At 48.4% G+C, this 18029-nt stretch overlaps 1 protein-coding gene across 1 annotated transcript in view; it reads right to left on the bottom strand.

Annotated features, from left to right (window-relative positions):
- The window catches only part of PDE9A (phosphodiesterase 9A), a 51478-nt gene extending 35000 nt beyond the window's left edge, over nt 1–16478 (bottom strand). Inside the window, exons 1-2 of the mRNA XM_075714217.1 lie at nt 16410–16478; nt 3860–3930 (exon numbers count right to left, since the gene is read on the bottom strand). Of these exons, the coding sequence (XP_075570332.1) occupies nt 3860–3930; nt 16410–16478 (140 nt within the window). The remainder of the gene's footprint in view (nt 1–3859; nt 3931–16409) is intronic.
- Between the last annotated feature and the right edge of the window lie 1551 nt (nt 16479–18029).

Here is an 18029-nt window from a genome sequence, read left to right as displayed (position 1 = left end):
GCTGTTGGCCTTCTTGGCCACCCGGACATACTGCTGGCTCATGTTCAGCCAGCTGTTGACCAACACCCCCAGGTCCTTTTCGGCCAGGCAGCTTTCCAGCCACTCTTCCCCAAGCCTGTAGCATTGCATGGGGTTGTTGTGACCCAAGTGCAGGACCCGGCACTTGGCCTTGTTAAACCTCATACGGTTCACCTTGGCCCATCGGTCCAGCCTGTCCAGGTCCCTCTGCAGGGCCATCCTACCCTCCAGCAGATCAACACGCCCACCCAGTTTGGTGTCATCTGCAAACTGACTGAGGGTGCACTCAATCCCCTCATCCAGATCATTGATAAAGATATTAAAGAAGACCGGCCCCAAAACAGAGCCCTGTGGAACACCGCTCATGACCGGTCACCAACTGGATTTAACTCTGTTCACGACAACACTGGGCTCAGCCATCCAGCCAGTTTTTTACCCAGCGAAGAGTACACCTGCCTAGGCCGTGACCCACCAGCTTCCTTAGGAGAATGCTGTGGGAGATGATGTCAAAGGCTTTACTGAAGTCCAGGTAAATGACATCCACAGCCTTTCCCTCATCCACTAGGCGGGTCACCAGGTCATAGAAGGAGATCAGGTTGGTCAAGCAGGACCTGCCTTTCATGAACCCATGCTGGCTGGGCCTGATCCCCTGGTTGACCTGTACCTGCCTGTTGAGCTCACTCAAGATGAACCTCTCCATAATCTTTCCTGGCACTGAGGTCAGGCTGACAGGCCTGTAGTTTCCCGGGTCCTCCTTCCGGCCCTTCTTGTAGATGGGCGTTACATCGGCAAGCCTCCAGTCATCAGGGACCTCCCCTGTTAACCAGGACTGCTGATAGATGATGGAGAGTGGCTTGGCAAGCTCCTCCGCCAGCTCCCTCAGTGCTCTTGGGTGGATCCCATCCAGCCCCATAGACTTGTGAGTGTCCAGGTGGCGTAGCAGGTCATTAACTGCTTCCTCCTGGACTATGAGGACTCCATTCTGCTCCTTGTCCCTGTCTTCCAGCTCAGGGGGCTGAATACTCTGGGGATAACTGGTCTGGCTATTAAAGACAGAGGCAAAGAAGGCATTAAGTACCTCAGCCTTTTCCTCATCCTTGGTGGCAATGTTTCCCCCCTCATCCAACAAAGGATGGAGATTCATTTTGGCTCTCTTTTTCTTGTTAATGTATTTGTAGAAACATTTTTTATTATCTCTTACAACAGTGGCCAGACTGAGTTCTAGCTGGGCTTTTGCCTTTTTAATTTCCTCTCTGCATGACCTAATAAGATCCCTGTACTCTTCTTGAGTTGCCTGCCCCTTCTTCCAAAGGTGGTAAACTCTCCTTTTTTCCCTGAGTCCCAGCAAAAGCTCCCTGTTCAGCCAGGCTGGTCGTCTTCCCCGCCAGTTCATCTTATGGTACACGGGGACAGCCTGCTCCTGCACCTTTAAGACTTCCTTCTTGAAGAATGCCCAGCCTTCCTGGACGCCTTTGCCCATCAGGACTGCCTCCCAAGGGACTTTCCCAACCAGTGTCCTGAACAGGCCAAAGTCTGCCCTCCGGAAGTCCATGGTAGTTGTTTTACTGGCCCTCCTCCTTACTTTGCCAAGAATTGAAACCTCTATTATATCATGGTTGCTAAGCCCAAGGTGGCCTTCAACCATGACATCTGCCACGGGTCCTTCTCTGTTTTGTAAACAGCAGGTCAAGCGAGGCACCACCCCTGGTAGGCTCACTTACCAGCTGTATCAGGAAATTATCTTCCACACACTCCAGGAACCTCCTGGACTGTTTCCTCTCTGCTGTGTTGTATTTCCAGCAGATGTCTGGCAAGTTGAAGTCCCCCATGAGAACAAGGGCTAGCGATTCTGAGACATCTGCCAGCTGCTTATAGAATGCTTCATCTACCTCTTCATCCTGGTTGGGTGGTCTATAACAGACTCCCAGCAGGACGTCTGCCTTGTTGCCCTTCCCCCTCATCCTTGCCCATAAGCATTTGACATCATCACAGTTGTTGAGCTCTATACAGTCAAAACATTCCCTAACATACAGAGCCACCCCACCGCCTCTCCTTCCTTGGCTATCCCTTCTGAAGAGCTTATAGCCATCCAGTGCAGCAGTCCAGTCATAAGAGTCATCCCACCATGTTTCTGTGATGGTGACTAAGTCATTCTGCACAAGGGCTTCCAGCTCCTCCTGTTTGTTGCCCATGCTGCGTGCATTGGTGTAGATGCACTTGAGCTAGGCTATCAATTTCACCCACAACGTTGCCATGCCACCCTCAGGCGCCTCACTAGTGATCCTGGTTATATCCCCTTCCCCCTTTGATATATTTCTATTGATAGAAATATATTTCTATTAAAAAGCTAGTTTTGTGACACATTGACTCAGCAGCTATATATTGCTCACACTATATAAATGACTACCAGTGCTATGAATGTCTTGAAATTGTCTGGTTACTCCTTTACCAAAACAAACAAAACAAATGTCTTGCTGACTATGGGGCCTTTTCTTTTTTATACTGTGCTAGGTGTGATCTTGAAAAGATCAAGTAAACCTTGGAGGTTTACTCTGGCTCCAGGAGCCTGGTTGAAATGAACAGTTCTTTGGAAGTCTGGTGATGAAAATAAAATGACAAATACACAGTGAACACCCTCTTCATGAATGACTAAAACTGCTAAACAAAGTTTCCTGGGTGATAGAGTGGAAGTATTTGACATCATAGGCAAATGAGAGATATTAACCTCTCTGATATCAAGTGGGAGGCAATCGTTAGGATAAACAGCAAAAGACATTAATTCTGTCCAGCAGTTTATGCAAATTCTGAGTCAATATGGACAATTTTGTCTTTCAATCCCCAGAACTGGAATCATGCAGTAAACCCATGATTAAAAGGCTGGTGTATTTTTCCCCTGTGCTTTTTCTGTATTGTAAACCTGTATGTACAAAGGTAAAGACTATGGCTTATTGCATGCTGCTGTGCATCTGGTCTGTGCTGCTCAAGGCCCGTACGCAGACAGCAGATGCCCCCTTCCAGATGTGACTAAGGGGCTTCCCTCCCCCTGCACCACTGCCCTGGACAGGCGGTGCAGAAGTGGCTGGGTGCTACATCATGCCACCCTCCACCATGTGCCGCCTTTCCCACCCCGACACACACCTACACCTGACCCTGGATCCCTCTCAACACAGAGATTTCAGCTGGATGCTGCTCTCTAGGTTGAAGGTAAGAGAAACAGACCCTACAGGAAATTACAGCAGGAGAGATGCATGGACTTTGCAGGACAACATAAATTAGGAAATACTTGGCCTGGGCAGTAGATTTGCGGATATTTATGTTCTATAAAATGGTTCTGCTGCGGCACTTTTTGTTTGACTATCCCATACCTGGGACTGGGTTGTACTGTATCTAAATAGAAAGCTTATCACCTAGTGGCAATGCTTCTCACTGCCCCCAAATTTTTCCCTAAAGAACAGGTTCTAAACATATGGTTGCATTTCACTTGATACGAGCAAAAATGTAGTGCTGAGGGATAACTGGTAGGCGCACACAACCCATGTGCACTCAGGGCTGGGCTTTGGCACTTGCTTTTATTTTTTTTAATATATCTCTTCTGTTCTACTCTATTCCACTCTGTTCCTCAGGCACAGCTGGCACTGAGGTGGCTCAACGCCTGCCAGAGCTTTGCGCACTTTTCCAGCTGGTGCTCTCTGGGTTACCCCAATTTCTTCTTCCAGTAGACTGGAAGGAGAGAGAAGCCTGAATAGCAGGTAAATGCATCATTTGGGGCCGTCTTTAGATTGTCCCCAGAAGTAAAGGAACAAAAGTGAAAGAAATGTCACAAATGAAAAGACAGACCTACCTTGGTAACCCTGTTGCGATGCAGAAGAGGTCCATGATATCTTTGGAGTTGCAATATTTACTAAAAATCACCTTCCAAACCGAAGAGCAGCAGGGGAAAAAAAAAAGGAAGACAAAGAAGAGAAAGGACAGTTAGTTCCCAGTGAGAAATGCTCTATTCAGGTGTGAACTGGGCTAATTTTAAGGCTTGTCCTACCACTTCAATTATCTGATTTGACTTGTGAGCTGGAATATTTCTCTGTTCCTGTTTAATACCTGTGCTTTTTTTGATAAAGCAAGCAAGCTCTGGAGGCCTAATTGCACTGTTCAGAAGTAGAGCAATAACATATGTGAACTGAAAGCAAAAGGTATCTCATAATGCAGTATTGCTGCAGGATGATAACAACTAAAAAATTAAGGATGTAAGAAAGAGACCAGATTTAGGAAGAAAACAGCCCAGATTTGGGGAGGTCTTTGTACGGTATAAAAGGGGACTGCTTTTTGGACTACACCAGCTTAAGCTAGCTTTAAACGGAACACAGGTTTTTCCCCCCCACCCAGGTTGTGCCAAATTTCCTGCCAACTATCAGGCTGTATCATTCCTGCTGTTAGGTCAGAGCTTGGACCTTGAATTACAAAATTTTCCACTGTTACCTTCCCACACCCCCAAACAGCTCTTCATCCCCCCAACCTTCCATGCACACCAGGCAGCCCCTATGCAGAGAAGACAGGCTGAGTGGTGGGTCTGGGAGAGCAACAGCCCCTTGACCCCTGTTGCAATGCGGCCTTCCATGATGCAATCCTATGTCACGATTTTCCCCAAGACTCCCGCGTCCGTCAGGGCACGTGGGCAATGATGATCCCTGGTTGAGAAGCTCTTCTGCAGCCGGGGTGGGGGGGCAGAAAGCCTCTCTGCGTGCCTTTGAATGTCTACGGTGGAGGCTTTGAAACCACCGTGGAAATAAAATGCCTCATTACAGTCGGGCACAGCTCATCTTCTCAAAGCCAGGAACAACAGCGAGTGGCGGGGCTGATTTGTTTGGGCGCTCCTGGTGTCGATGGGGTGGCCACCGGCTGCGGGGGCCAGCTTGCTGTGGGGAGGCAGTGGCGTGGAGTGGGGCAGCTTCCCTGGCCAACGCCGGAGCTCAACTCCCTCACGCCCCCAAAGAAGAAATAACCACAGAGCATCTGGGATCAGGATGCAGCAGCTCGATGCAGCAGCTCAAGGGGACTTGTGGAGACCTAACAGCAAAACTCAGGAGGAGCAAGAAAGTGGTATTTCGCAGATGAGGTCTGAGGCGCAGGGAGATCAAGGTCAAAAATGTCCTCTCCTTGCGGATGCCTCACTGGAAATGCTATTTTCCACCCCTCGTGACCACCCGTACCATCCTATATTCTCAGGCACAGTTTCCATTGCCATCCATCGCGGGCACAGGGGATGTGCACGCCCACAGATCAGCCCTGAGGCTGGTGACCCTGAAAATGAGGAACATGTCACCCAGAAAATGAGGAACATGTCACCCAGGATGGCCTTCCAACCCTTTGTTTTCACTGCCTTGCCTCGTGCTGCCAGGAGGAGGCAGGGGCTGCGGGCAGCGGGGGCTGCGGGCAGCAGGGGCTGCCGCTGCCCTCCCCGGATCTGGTCAGTCAAGCAGGACCCATGTGTTCTGCAAGGTGAGGACCAAGCTGGAAAAATAGGGTGTCGACATCTAAGTATAGACTCTTCTGAAAGGCAAAGGTACCAGGAGTTAATTAAGCCTGCAGCATCACTGCAGCAATCTCGGCCTTTGAGTGCTTTAATTCCTAAATTGTAATCGCCTTGCAATAACATGGTTCCCATGTGCCTTTTCTAAGGTGCCTTTCAGACACCAGGGGAAATCTCTCACCCAGAGGTGTCGTGTGGTGCTGACCTGGACCTCTGCCGCTAGCAACAACGAAGCCATGGGAAAGTCCTTGGGACGCTCTGCCAGTGAGGAGCTGCTAATGCCTGCCCTCTTGTGTTGTCTGGTCTTGCTGCCCTCTTACTCTTGAGGGAAGCAGCAGGGTTTTTGTAGTAGAGAAGAGAGCGATATTGGTCACCTCAAGAGGTGGCTGTGACTGATATGTGTGTGCACACACCCCCTTCCGCGTTTTTCAACCCAGATGAGATTACACCAGACAGTATCTTTACTTCATAAAACATCAAGGCACTTGATTGCTGAGGTAGTTAGTAACTTCTGCCAGGGAAAAGGGTGGGATTAATGCCCAGGTGTGTTTTAAAAGCCTGCTTTGCCCAGTGACTGACCCCTGTTTATTAAAATACAGCAGCAATCAAAGCAATAAAACATAGCCAATTGAGTTCAGATAGGGCTGAAACCCTGCTCCTAGCAGAACACAGCATCCTACCGGAGTGATAGCTGCTAAAACCATCTGACAGAGTATTGCAGGGTACGACAACAGGTACACGCAGTAACTGAGGAGATGATGTTAATAACAGCTGAGCAGAGGGTAAAGGCTTATGATGTGCCAGGAGTGCTATTTCAGGTATTGAGGTTTCTTATTCTGGAAATAATTTATTATTGACAGGGATAGATAAGAGAGGAAAAGATTAAAAAGAAAAAAATTAAAAAACATGAAGAAAGCTGGCCTGACTCATAGAAAGCAGCAGGATCTTTCAATGCATTGAGGGTGAATTTTAATGCTTCCTTTACTCCATGTAATAGTGAAAGAGTGGGAAGCAAAACAAAGACTGTAGATACTATTTTCTAGGTTATGAGCTATCTCCATACATGCTTTTTAGCTTTCCATACTTGGCATTTTTACTCAAGTTTGCTAAAAGTGGATTTGTGAATCACCCACCACACTTTGATACTCATCTCAGGATGGTTGTCCTCAGCTGTTTTGTTTTGGTTTTTTTTTTTTTTTAATTAAAGAGCATATGCTACTAAAGTTTTCTTCTATTGCAACCTGCTGAGATTTTCTGACCAACTTCTGTCTGTTGTAAAACAAAGCAGCCAGCCTCAGACATTTCCCAGAAATACGCAATTGTTCCTGTTATTGCCTGCAGGTTTATGTTCCCAATAAAGTCAATGTCAGTTGTGGTGATGGAATACGACTGGAATGTATTTTGGAGAGACAAGAGGACAATACTGTGTACTATTGATGGTTCCAGCACAGTATAGGAATCCTATTTGCCTAAAGTCCATTATCATTGCAGGGACATTAGCAACATGAAGGCAATACAGTGACATTTGGCTCGCAGACATACTTCAGCCAGATGGGACACATGGTTTCTCCCGTGACGAGGGAAGATGGTTGACCTGCAGCTTTGAGGATGGGCAGCCCTGTTGGCACTGGGTGGACAGGCGAGCATCTTACCCAGTCCTGTGAAGATGTCCTCACTTGGGCAGATGTCCTGAAGCCATTGCTCTTCAGCCCAGGTCTCCATGATGATACTTTTCTGGCACTGTTTGCAGGTCTGATCCAGACCCACAGACAGCAGTGAGGGACTTCATCTCCTTTCAGTCCTGTCTCAGCTGTCTCTGATCCACTGTCATCGTCTTGCTTAGGTCCCTGTTCCTATCCCTGGGTGGCAAGCCGCCGCTGTGACATGTCTCACAGCACCTCACTCTCTGCATTAATGCCCAGCGATGGAAGAAATCAGTGCTTAGGACGGGACTGAGACCTTGCTATGGCGCATAATAGAGGCCAAAGGCAGGAGACCACAGCAGTTTCTACAGCTGTGGTAGTGGGCTAAGATCATGCATGTTTCCCCACAGACAAGTTTCCCCATAATACGTGTCAGAAAAGTGCATAGTCACGCAGGTCAGCACAGCCCAAAAAAGCCAGAGATGCAGCCCCTGATGCACCTCCTACAAGAAAGAGTGGACACAGGGACTCCAATGTTGCCTGGTGGTACGAGAGTCTCCTGCAAGACCAGACAACACAAGACACTCGTTTGCCAGTGTCATTTCTGAAAACAAAGGCAGAGACAAAACCTTGTTAAGCAGAGTCACAAAGGCGATACACCACATGGGAAAGGGAAACAGGCCTCTGCTTCAGCCTGCAGATTGATGACTAAATGCCATGAAGAAAATCAGCCACATATAAACCCTGTTAATTGCGTCTGCCTTGGATTTGTGCCAGAGGGAAAAAGAATGTATTCCTCAAAAATGATGCAGCATCTGCAAGCAATTAATTTCCTCCACTTGAGAGTTAACATTATTTCATATTTCTGTCCTTGTTACTGTCAGCAAAACTTCTACCATGTGTAGAAAAAAATGTCAGGAAAACTAGTCTTCCCTGAATGCTCAGCTTGATCATTTCAATAGTTCTCCATCAAGACCAAGAAGTAACCATTTGATTTAAGTGGGGAACACTGTCTGCCTGCCTTGGAAAGTAACACGAAGCAAAGGGGGGAAAAGCAGAATGAATAATAACTGAGGCTTTTTGGAGTGGAAATAATATTTTGATGAAGAATGCAGTGACTGTGAAGTAGGACGGCATGACTGTATGGGGATGCCTGGTTCCTGGCCCAGAGCTCACTTCTGTGGGACTGGTTTCTTTCCTGGAGACAGTTCTGCATTTTTTTAAACATCTTCCTCTGAAATAAGGAGACATTGTCTCTTAATCCATTGTATCCACCTCTGGTCGAGGACAAGGATTTTAAAAGCCCTCTCAGAAAGAGTAGGGATTAAGAGCCCTGCTACTCTGGCTGGCTTTCCCACTCAAAGGAGCAGTTCAATATTAAGGATTGTGATGGAGATATTACTAAGGGACCACAGTGCATATAGTCTGCAACCTACCAGCTTACAACTAATCACATTATATTTTGCTTTCAGATAGGATGGGTAAAAACACAGCCTACAAATCCAATTTCTGTTCTATATTTGATCCTCAGAACAGCTAATCCTCTCTGTAAACTGTAAACCCTGTCCAGAATGTTATCCTGTTCTGATCTGTTGTTGGTAATTGGGGTTTCTTCCAAGAATTTAACTCATGTTTGGTTTTTTTACCCTAGTAAAATTCCTAAATAAATAATGCAGACATATTTTCAAAGCCAGTCTATCCTCAGTTTTCAGTCCTACTTCCTTCTGCTGGTCTCAGCCTGCTGTGTTCAAGACTTTTAGCACTTGGTGATGTCTTTCATTCAGCTCAGTGAGCAATGTTCAGAGTTGGGGCTGAAAGTGCGAAGTTGAAACAATCTAAAATGATAATCTTTCACTAATGAGATTGGAGGAGAGTGTGTCAGAAAAGAGTCTGGTAAAACTCAGTTATGTATCTTGCAGGGACTGTGAAAATTTTTCCTGCTTCTGTAACAGCAGCTTTCGTGGAGGATTTCTGGATTGCTAAGGCAGAAGGCTGACATGAAATTTTTCGTTGTGATTTTCCCTGTCTCTCCAGCAGTCTTCGTTGTCCATATCAAAATGAAGCAGGATCCAGAACTTTTAGATACCATTCTGTAGAAATTACTGGAAGGAATTAATATTTCTAAACATGTAAGCAAATAGGTCTTCCTCAAAAAATGGTGATAAATGACCTTATTAGTCACAGTTCCCAATATCCAACAGCAGGCTTACCTAAACCCCACATCTAAACATCTCCCAGGTTTCTCATTCTTTGAATTCAGATACAGGCATAGCATTAGCCCAGCTATATCCAAAATACCTATTTTTTTATTTCTTGCACTAATTAACAGTTGATATTCGGAAAACCACTCCATATATCTGAGCTTCAAATGTTAGGCAGTATTAAAAATAGTATGTCAGATTTGCCATCTGCTTGATGCAGTAGGAGCTTCTCTAAGAGATGAACAGAGAATAAGTGCATGTGTGCATGTGCATGTGTGGGGAAGAAAGCGTGAGAGCCCTCAGCTGAGAGTCTGAGCAAAAATGAAGGCTCCCCTGAGCTCTTCAAACACTGCTTCTGTTAGAGGATGAGGAGCACGGTAGATGTTTTACTTCCAACAGCCGGAGCTCTGCTGTCCTGCTGATTCAGACTTACCTTCGGGCAGCGACACAGCTTGACAACATTAATTTCAACACAACACCTAAGTGAAATGTATGGATGGGATTCATCTGACGTAACTTCAGACATCTACAAGTTTGGCATCTCATGCATGTTGCTCTGCTAGACTCCATCTCTTGCCCATAGAGAAAGATGACGACTTCCAAAGGGTAAATCAACCCACACATCTCCAAAACCCAGTTTAAGATGGGATGAATCATTCTCTGGAGGTACCACCCGCCTCCCCAGTGACTACAGGGGAACCTGTGTGATGAGCTTGGAGAAGTCATCACTAGCTTTTAGATGGCTACAGTTAATGGTTAAGTGGGGTGAATCCCATTAGTTTCCTAATTATATACATTACCCTAAAATGAGAAACAGGAGCCACCAGACAGAGCTGACATATCAGGATCCCGAGGAACATGACTACATAGTAAGTTGCAGTTCCCATCCTTATAAGATCCCTGAACAGAATGCTATGGGAAAAGAGATTTTGCTCATTTCAGGAAAGAGAAAATGTCTACAATACACTCATATGTGCTACCCCCAGGGCAATCTTGGACGTCCATTGAGAGGGACAGCATGGCAGGGGTTGGCTTTGTCACTATGAGCAAGGAATGATCTCATTACTTTTTAGAGTTGCTGGGGCTCATAGGGGAAACCAGGTTACATTAAAGAGAGCCTTGTGCAACCTGCTGGCTATACTAAGGGACAAATTGCTACTATTCAGTCCTTCAGTACTAACGATTAATGGCAGAATGTAAGCAGGAACCAGCAAGGCTGGTTGTGAGAGGCTGAGCTGAAAGTTCCTTATTTTCTGCAGCAGACATAAAAGTATTTCAACCTTTGACAAATAACAGAAATGTCTATACTCTGGCTTTACTTAACATAAAAAGGGCACACAGTTGCTCTTAATGGAGTACTGAGTGCAATTAACCCTGTACCACATTAGTGCATTAAGCTCGAAATGCTTTGTAAACTGGTTAATAAGGATGGTTTAGCACCAAATGTCCTCACTAAATGTGAGTGAAGCTAGGCTGTTTGGTTCAAAACTACTCACACAATTAATGTCTGACATTACAACACCCCTGATAATACAGAACTGTCAGAAGGGTAATGTTAGTTAACAGAGTAAGGAAAAGCAGGTATGGTGAGAGGCCAGTGAAAGGCCAATTTGCAGCTGTAGAAGTAAGTTCACTAGAAAGGTGATAGAAACAAAATGGTTTTGCCTCGTTTGTTTTAAGCCAAAAGAGTTTGTATGCAAGTAGCGTAAGTTGCTACATCTGGCTTGTCTGAATCCATGGGGGGTAAGGCTAGCAGGAGAGTGTTAGACCTACACTTCGTCTTGGCTAATGTGAGCATAAACTGTAATAACTCTAATAGACTGCATGTGACTTCAGACAGATAAACAGCAGTAAACAACCCTTCTTGGGTGATGGGTACAGAAGAATTATGGAGCTATGCTGGAATTACGGAGCTGTGCTAGGATTATGGTTTGGCTCTCGAAATGCTCTGAGGAGCCCTTGCTGGGGAGGAAAGAGAAGGGGGAGTAAGAGAGAGAGAGGCCTCAAGTATGACATCTTCTCTCACTTTTTTAAAAGCCTGGTTTTAAGCCATTTTTACACTTTAAAATGTTTATGTGCTGTAATGTGATGGAGTTTTAGGAACCCGCTGTTCATTTCTTGCTGCTTTACAACAAGAACATCCAGCAGCCGCCTTGAATTCACCGGGGCCAGCTAAAATCAGAGACCCGAGGTGAGCCCAGACCACTGGCCAGACTCTGGCTGTGCTACCTTGCACCTTCCCTCGCCCACAGACATCTGCCAACACTAAGAAAACGGCCTCGATCCCACAAAAACATACTTATGCCTCACCATGCTGAAGAGGGTTTTGGCATTGGCTTGTCCACATGTGGGAGGACCTTGTGAACACCGGCCAGGCCGAGCGGCCCCTGGAGGTGTCCATGTCCCAGCTGCCTGTGAACCCCGCCTCTATGCACCCCTCTGATGGTCAGCAGCTGAAAGGGTATTGCCCTAAATCCCCAGTCCAAATGGACAGGGAATTGGGTCCATGGGCACCGCAGAGCATGCTTCCCTGCAGTGACGAGAGAGTCATGGGGATGCAAAAATATTTAATCGCCTTGAACTGATCATCACACCATTATTTTTCTGCTGTGTTTTTTTTCTAATCTGAATCCAGTTTGGCATGTTAAAAATAGCACAGCGAGCTTTGGAAAAATCTGTTGGGTTTGCTAGAGTTTAGGCATTTATACCACAGTTGCTGTTGCTCTAATTAAAAAGAAAAGCTCACATGACAGAAATGATTCCTACGTGCTGACGTTTCAATACAATAACCACAGCACCAAAACGCAGCTTTAGCTTTGTTCGGTTCATCATGGACCTTGCCTCAAGAGAAGCCATGGCTGTGGATGGACCAGTGTCCTGCTCCACAGGTTAGAACAGTAGACACCCAGAAAGGTTGAACTCAGTACATTTCTTTGAGAAAAAAAATGATCATTTCTCTGGTATCCAGAATGAGTCAGTCAACCAGCAAAATGGCTCCAAAATTCTTTACTTGCTTTCTGAAGAGGAAAAAATACCACCCTGGGTGATTTCCTTGAATCCTTGACAAAGGCGGCGGTCCTTTTCTTTTTTCCAGTCAGCTCAGGCTCTGTACCCCTCTGACTTTCCATCCTTGTTACAAATATGATGCTGATTAAGACACTGGAAACAGAAATCATCTTGAATTAAGCATTTTTCTTGGAGGAACTCCTTACAACTCTGTGAGCAAAGCCACTACCTGTGACATTTGCAAATGAGAGCCATGAAGCCACCCATCTGGGAATATGGCCACTGGCTGGTTTGGCTCTGCTACCATTTAAATCTCAAAGGTCAAACAAAAATGTTCGCCAGTAGTTTCTCCATGGAAAAAATTTGGGCATGGGCTGGGGAACATTTCCTTGCTGGTGGATTTCTAATTCGAAACAGACTCAACAGGAATTTTTCTTAAAAATGCAGCCAAAGGGTTAATAACGTTACGAAGGAAAATAAGACTCCAGATCCGGCTTAAATCTGGCACAGCAAACCTCACTTTCCTTGGCAGGTTGGGGGTTTGGGTGCTGGACCCCATCTAGTGGCACTCCAGGAACAATGAGAAATCCCCATTCATGGTGGTACTGCAAGATCACCTTGTCCTGTGTGGAAGATTGCCACGGCTTCCCCCCATCCCGCCACCTTCTCCTTTCCTGGCAGCAGATCAGGCTGTGGCAGGGGTGGGACACAGACGTGTTTCACGGGTGTGCTAAGCCCCAGGCACACGTGCAAAGTGCAGAGGGAAGTGTGTGTCCAGGCAAGAGGGTAATGAACTGCTGGGTGTCTCTGGGCAGGAGGATCCTTTAAAAATAAATAAACCAACTGAGCAGCGCTTGTTTCCCCCAGGTGTGCATCCCCTTTACGCAGGCACTGGATAGGAAGCGCATTACGCTGTAACTTCATTTTTCAACTTGCTCCGAGAACAAGTGGCCTCTTTGAAGCCAGTTTGCAGAGAGCCCCGGTTTGGCGCACAGCTTCAATGCTGCAAAGCCTTTGATCTTCCCCCTCCAGCAGCCCCGGCGCAGCTGCCCCCTCCACCTGCTGCTTCACGTTTGGCTCTACCTCCACCAGCTTGGCAGGCAGCCGCCCCACGGGAGACCCCCCCATCCCCTGCCCCTCGGCCAGGACACAGCTACCAGCAGCCCAAAGCCTTTCCCTGGTGGACATGAAAGCCACCCCTCTGGGGATCTTGAGCTCAGGTGCCTGTGAGGGGTTCCACGGTTGGTGTCTGCTGGGCTGGGGTGGGTCATCTCATGTCCCTCCCCAAGCAGAGCCCTTGCTGCCCCAGCATGGGGAGATGCTCAGTCAACTCTTCCCACTGGAAGAGAGCCCATCCCTGTGGTCAGCTTTGGTGAAGACCATTTTGTGCCTGCCCATGCCTCTGAAAGGTCAGCTTATCAAACTGTGACAAATGACCGGGAGCCTTTGCGGGTTGCAGGTGGGATGGGGCTGACAGGAAAGGGCAGGAGCCGAGGAATTTATTGCAGCAAGGGCCAGGCTTCCCCAGCGTGATGTAGGAGTGATGCACAGCAGCACTGGGCTCAGCTCACCCCTGCTCTCAGCCTCCCACCACCCTTCCGCAGAAGGCTGCTGGACTCCTGGGTGTTCATGGCGCTGGCCTTGCAGGTACGGACCTCAGCCCTTCCTCAGGGATGTGCTGGCCTGGGGCGCAGTCCAGCGTTCAACCCCTGCTAATGGTGCCTCCTGTATTTCAACAACTGTGAGAAGGGTTTCAAAGCCAGCAAAACTCTCCTCCAACAATTGCCGCGTCCCTTTGCCCTCCCCGCTGTGCCCCTCTGGACCTGCTGACACACAAACCTACTTAGCTTAATCCAACACTCCTGCTGCAGAACACTTTCAAGTGCTCATCTGCAACACGCAGGCTCCCGGGGGAGGTGGCACGTGGCTCTCTGAGCCTGGAGTGTCCCTTCATCTACCCCAGTGCCGAGGCAAAACAACTTCTCCCAAAGTCGGCAGCATACCCTATGGCCGCACCGGTGGAAGTTCAGAATGAGGCCGAGGAAACACAGAATTACCTGTGAATAATTGCCATCACAGCTAGTGCTAACGTAGGATGCCCAGTTCTATTGCGTGACTCTGCGGTGTCCAGCAAGCCAGCTGCAAGTTGGAGCTGAGCCCTTTCAAACTCAACAAGTGCTGCTACAATGAAGCTCATACCTCATTACTGGGTTGACGAGTAGATTCGCATTGATTTAATGAGTTCCCTTTAGAAGCCTCCAATACTGCATTCCTTGGAAGATTAAGGGTTGGGGTTTTTTTTCTTTCTAATGATGTTGTTACTGAGGAGGCATGAGAATCTGAGATATGCCCTGCTTACCCCTGGGTGAACCCCATTTAGACGGCATTTTTACTGCAGGAATCCTTCCAAACATTGCACAGATGGAATTTCACATCTGACAAAAGAAACAGATAACGTTTATTAAGCAAAAAAACCTTAATGCCGCCTGAGTTTGCATTTGCTTGCTCATGCAACTGTGCCTCTTCTGCATTTTTAGTGTCAAAATTACTCTCCAGAGACTGGTTCTGAGAAATGCTATTTTTTTTTAAAACCAGAGTAGATGACAGACGATGTGCTTTACCAACATCTATGGAAACACTTGCCACCCTTTCAAAATACTGAAACATTTTTGTACTAAAGAGTAAAGGTGCCAGGGAGCTCCGTACAAGCCTTGCTTCTGGGGGCTGCCAGGCGACCAACTCATTAAGTCCCAGCAAAAGAGAAGCGGCGCCTTCAGCTCAGCAGAGCCGGCACGCTCCCGCCTGCCGGTACGGAGGAGCCCGCGGCGGCAGAGGGACCACCGTCACATCTGAGCCCTGAGATGGATGAAGAGGAGCAGCCTGCTGTGGGGCACCTGGTGCAGATATGGATTCTCCGACGCCTTGTTCCTGAGGACAGGACTCTGGCAGTCACGGTGGGTCTCCAGGGCAGAGGGGACCATAGGCAACGGAGGTGTTCGTGGTGGGACGGGACTGTGAGTATCAGCTCTCCCTTTACCTCGTTTCTGCGGTCACTCATAGAGCAAAGGGGAGGGAAGGGAAAGGGTATCTTTGCTGTTCATTTTTAAAGGAGAAACAAAAGGCAAGGCTGGGTGAAATGAAGATTTAGAACAGGAAGACGAGAGGGAGAGATTTGAATTTTGCAAGTCAGAGTTTACTTGCTCTTGAGCCTCGCGGCCGCTTTCACTCTATTATAAAAAAGGCACTTGGTTTGTGGCCAAAGAATTGCTGACAAAAAGAAGAAAAAGACGACTTACAAAAATGCGGCGGCATTGTTTCTGTTTAAAAGCAGTGGGCTGTCAGCTCGACAGCGTGAGAGCTCTCCCTTTTAGCCAGAATACATTTGTCCTGCAGTTTCCCCTGTGCTATGAACCGTGGTTAAGCAAACAAGGCAGGCTAATGGAAGCAAAAGTTTTAATTAACATTTATCGTCATTTACGAACAAGTTGGTAAAGGCAGCGGGGACCCCGCAGCCCCCCGGCGATGCAGCAGCACAACCCATCGCACAACAGCCGGGCACCTGCCTGCCGTTCAGCTTGGCAGTAGGAGAATGCCCATCGCTAAACCCCCCGACAGGCAATCTCCAAATAACTCGGCATGCCGTGCTTTCTGGCTCCCACTGCTTGGGTGAAAACCTCTCTGCAGGCAAAACTTTGTAAACACATCGCGACGCTGCTCCAGGAGAGGAAGCCTACACGGCTGCTAAACCAAGGATCCCCGCACAGGCAGCGAGAGCTGGCAGCGCCCAGCCCTCCCCTGCTACCAGCCTCCCCTTCCCCTTTAAATAAACATCCGTGTACAAAGCAGAAGCCACTCAAGATTCCCCCCCCTCCCCTTAAAAAGAGATTTGAAGCCCACAACGCTGCTGAATGCAAACAGACGTCTAACTCGCATTACAGAAATAGCTCGTGCAGCAAACGCAGCCCGCAGCTGCTGCTGCGTCTGGAGACACTACTTTGTGAAAAACAGCAAAAGTACCTTTTGAATTCTTCCATCAATATCCAAATAAATACACTTGGGCCGGTAAGTTGAGGAGGCAGATCCCATCTTGTTACAGTTGGGCTTTCACCGGACCTTTTTCCAGTGTCAAACAGAGCAGAAAACCAAGCCGAGCCACCACTGCCTGACAGTTTGGTGTCCCCGCTCTTCTATATCCCACTGTACTCTCATTCTGGGAAGGTCCCTCCTCTAACATGCATGCATTTTGCTGTGCCTCTGTCTCTCTCTGCCACCTCCTTTTAGTTTTGCTTCCCTCCAAATCCAGCTGCCTTGGACAAGGAAAGACACAGGCTCCAGATGCTGTCTGCAAGTGCCCTCTCAATTCCCATAGCAACAACCCCTCTCGGCTTTAGGGCTGAGAGCTGCTGGGCATCCGCATTGTAGCTCTGACCCTGGGGCTGACGAGCTCCTGTTACACACAAGACCAAGTGGCACTTATCCTCCGGGGGGGCTGGGGGGACGGACACCTCCTTCATCAGGGTGGTGAGAGATGTCATTTGTTTTTGTGGTGAAAAAGGACCCTAATTATTAATTAGCGCTGACCCTTCTGGTGAGCTGCCCGCACCCTGCAAGCGGTGCGACAGGCTCCATCCAAGCTGTGCCCTGCGCTGGGAGTGTCCTTTCGGACACCCTCCGCAGCCAGGGCTCGGAACATCTCAGCCCAAACTCAGCAGCTTAATTTCCACATCCCTCCTATTAGCATTACAAGGACAGAAAGAAAAAGCAGCAGCTTTTTTTAATCTGCAAGCTCCAGAAGCACGAAGAAAGCGTAAAGCCCATGCTCTCGCCCAACGCCCACCATGCCACCCCCGGAGCAAAGGAATTTGTTATTTAAGGGAACATGAAGTATCCTGGCAAAGGCATCTCCCATGGGAAAGCGCAGCTGAAAACCAGGAGGGAGCAAAGCATCCGACGGTCGATTCTCTGAGCGGATGCCAAATGCCATCTGCTGCGTGTCTGTGCTGCAGTGCCTGCGCCTGTGGGGAGCAGAAGCGGCGGCGGCGGGTGACGCTCGGTCATGGAGGGGAGAGCGCTTCGGAGACAGCGGCTCCTCCGCCCTCGCAGGGGAGAGGCTGCCTGATGGGCTGCAAGCATGCACAGCGGCTGGAAACAGCTCGTCCTGCGAGCATTAGTTCTCGGTGTTTTCTGAGGCTTCTGATGGAGGAGCTGCAAAAACATTTCCCGGCCTCTTCTGCGCTGCAGTCTGGGAGAGTTGGGCTCGTGGCAGCGGGGTCAGTGCTGCCTTCCCTACCCACCCCCAGGCCCTCGCTGCAACATGAGCGAGGCACAACTGACCTGCAGAGAATTCCAACGTGGCCCCGCAGGCTGCGGCAGGGCGTGAAGTGCAGCCTCGGCTGCCCCCTGCAACATGCAGGCAGGGCTCCTTAGCGGTGCCAAGGAGATTCGCAAGAGCCAGCCGGGCTGAACGGGTCCGGGAAGCCAGTCCGGGAGCCAGAGCCAGGCTGGCCTTTTGGACCGAAGCCAACGGTACTGCTAATGCCCTCAGAGCCAGCGGGAAGGTGACTCTTTTGGGAGCTGCAAGCCTTTGCTTCACATCCTTCCTCTGCCAGCTTGGAGCAGGCACTTGAAATCTTCCAG

Source organism: Pelecanus crispus, chromosome 1, assembly GCF_030463565.1.
Source record: "Pelecanus crispus isolate bPelCri1 chromosome 1, bPelCri1.pri, whole genome shotgun sequence".
NCBI lineage: Eukaryota > Metazoa > Chordata > Aves > Pelecaniformes > Pelecanidae > Pelecanus > Pelecanus crispus.
Note: the sequence above shows the minus strand (reverse complement) of the source record. Positions and strands in the feature narration are given on the sequence as shown.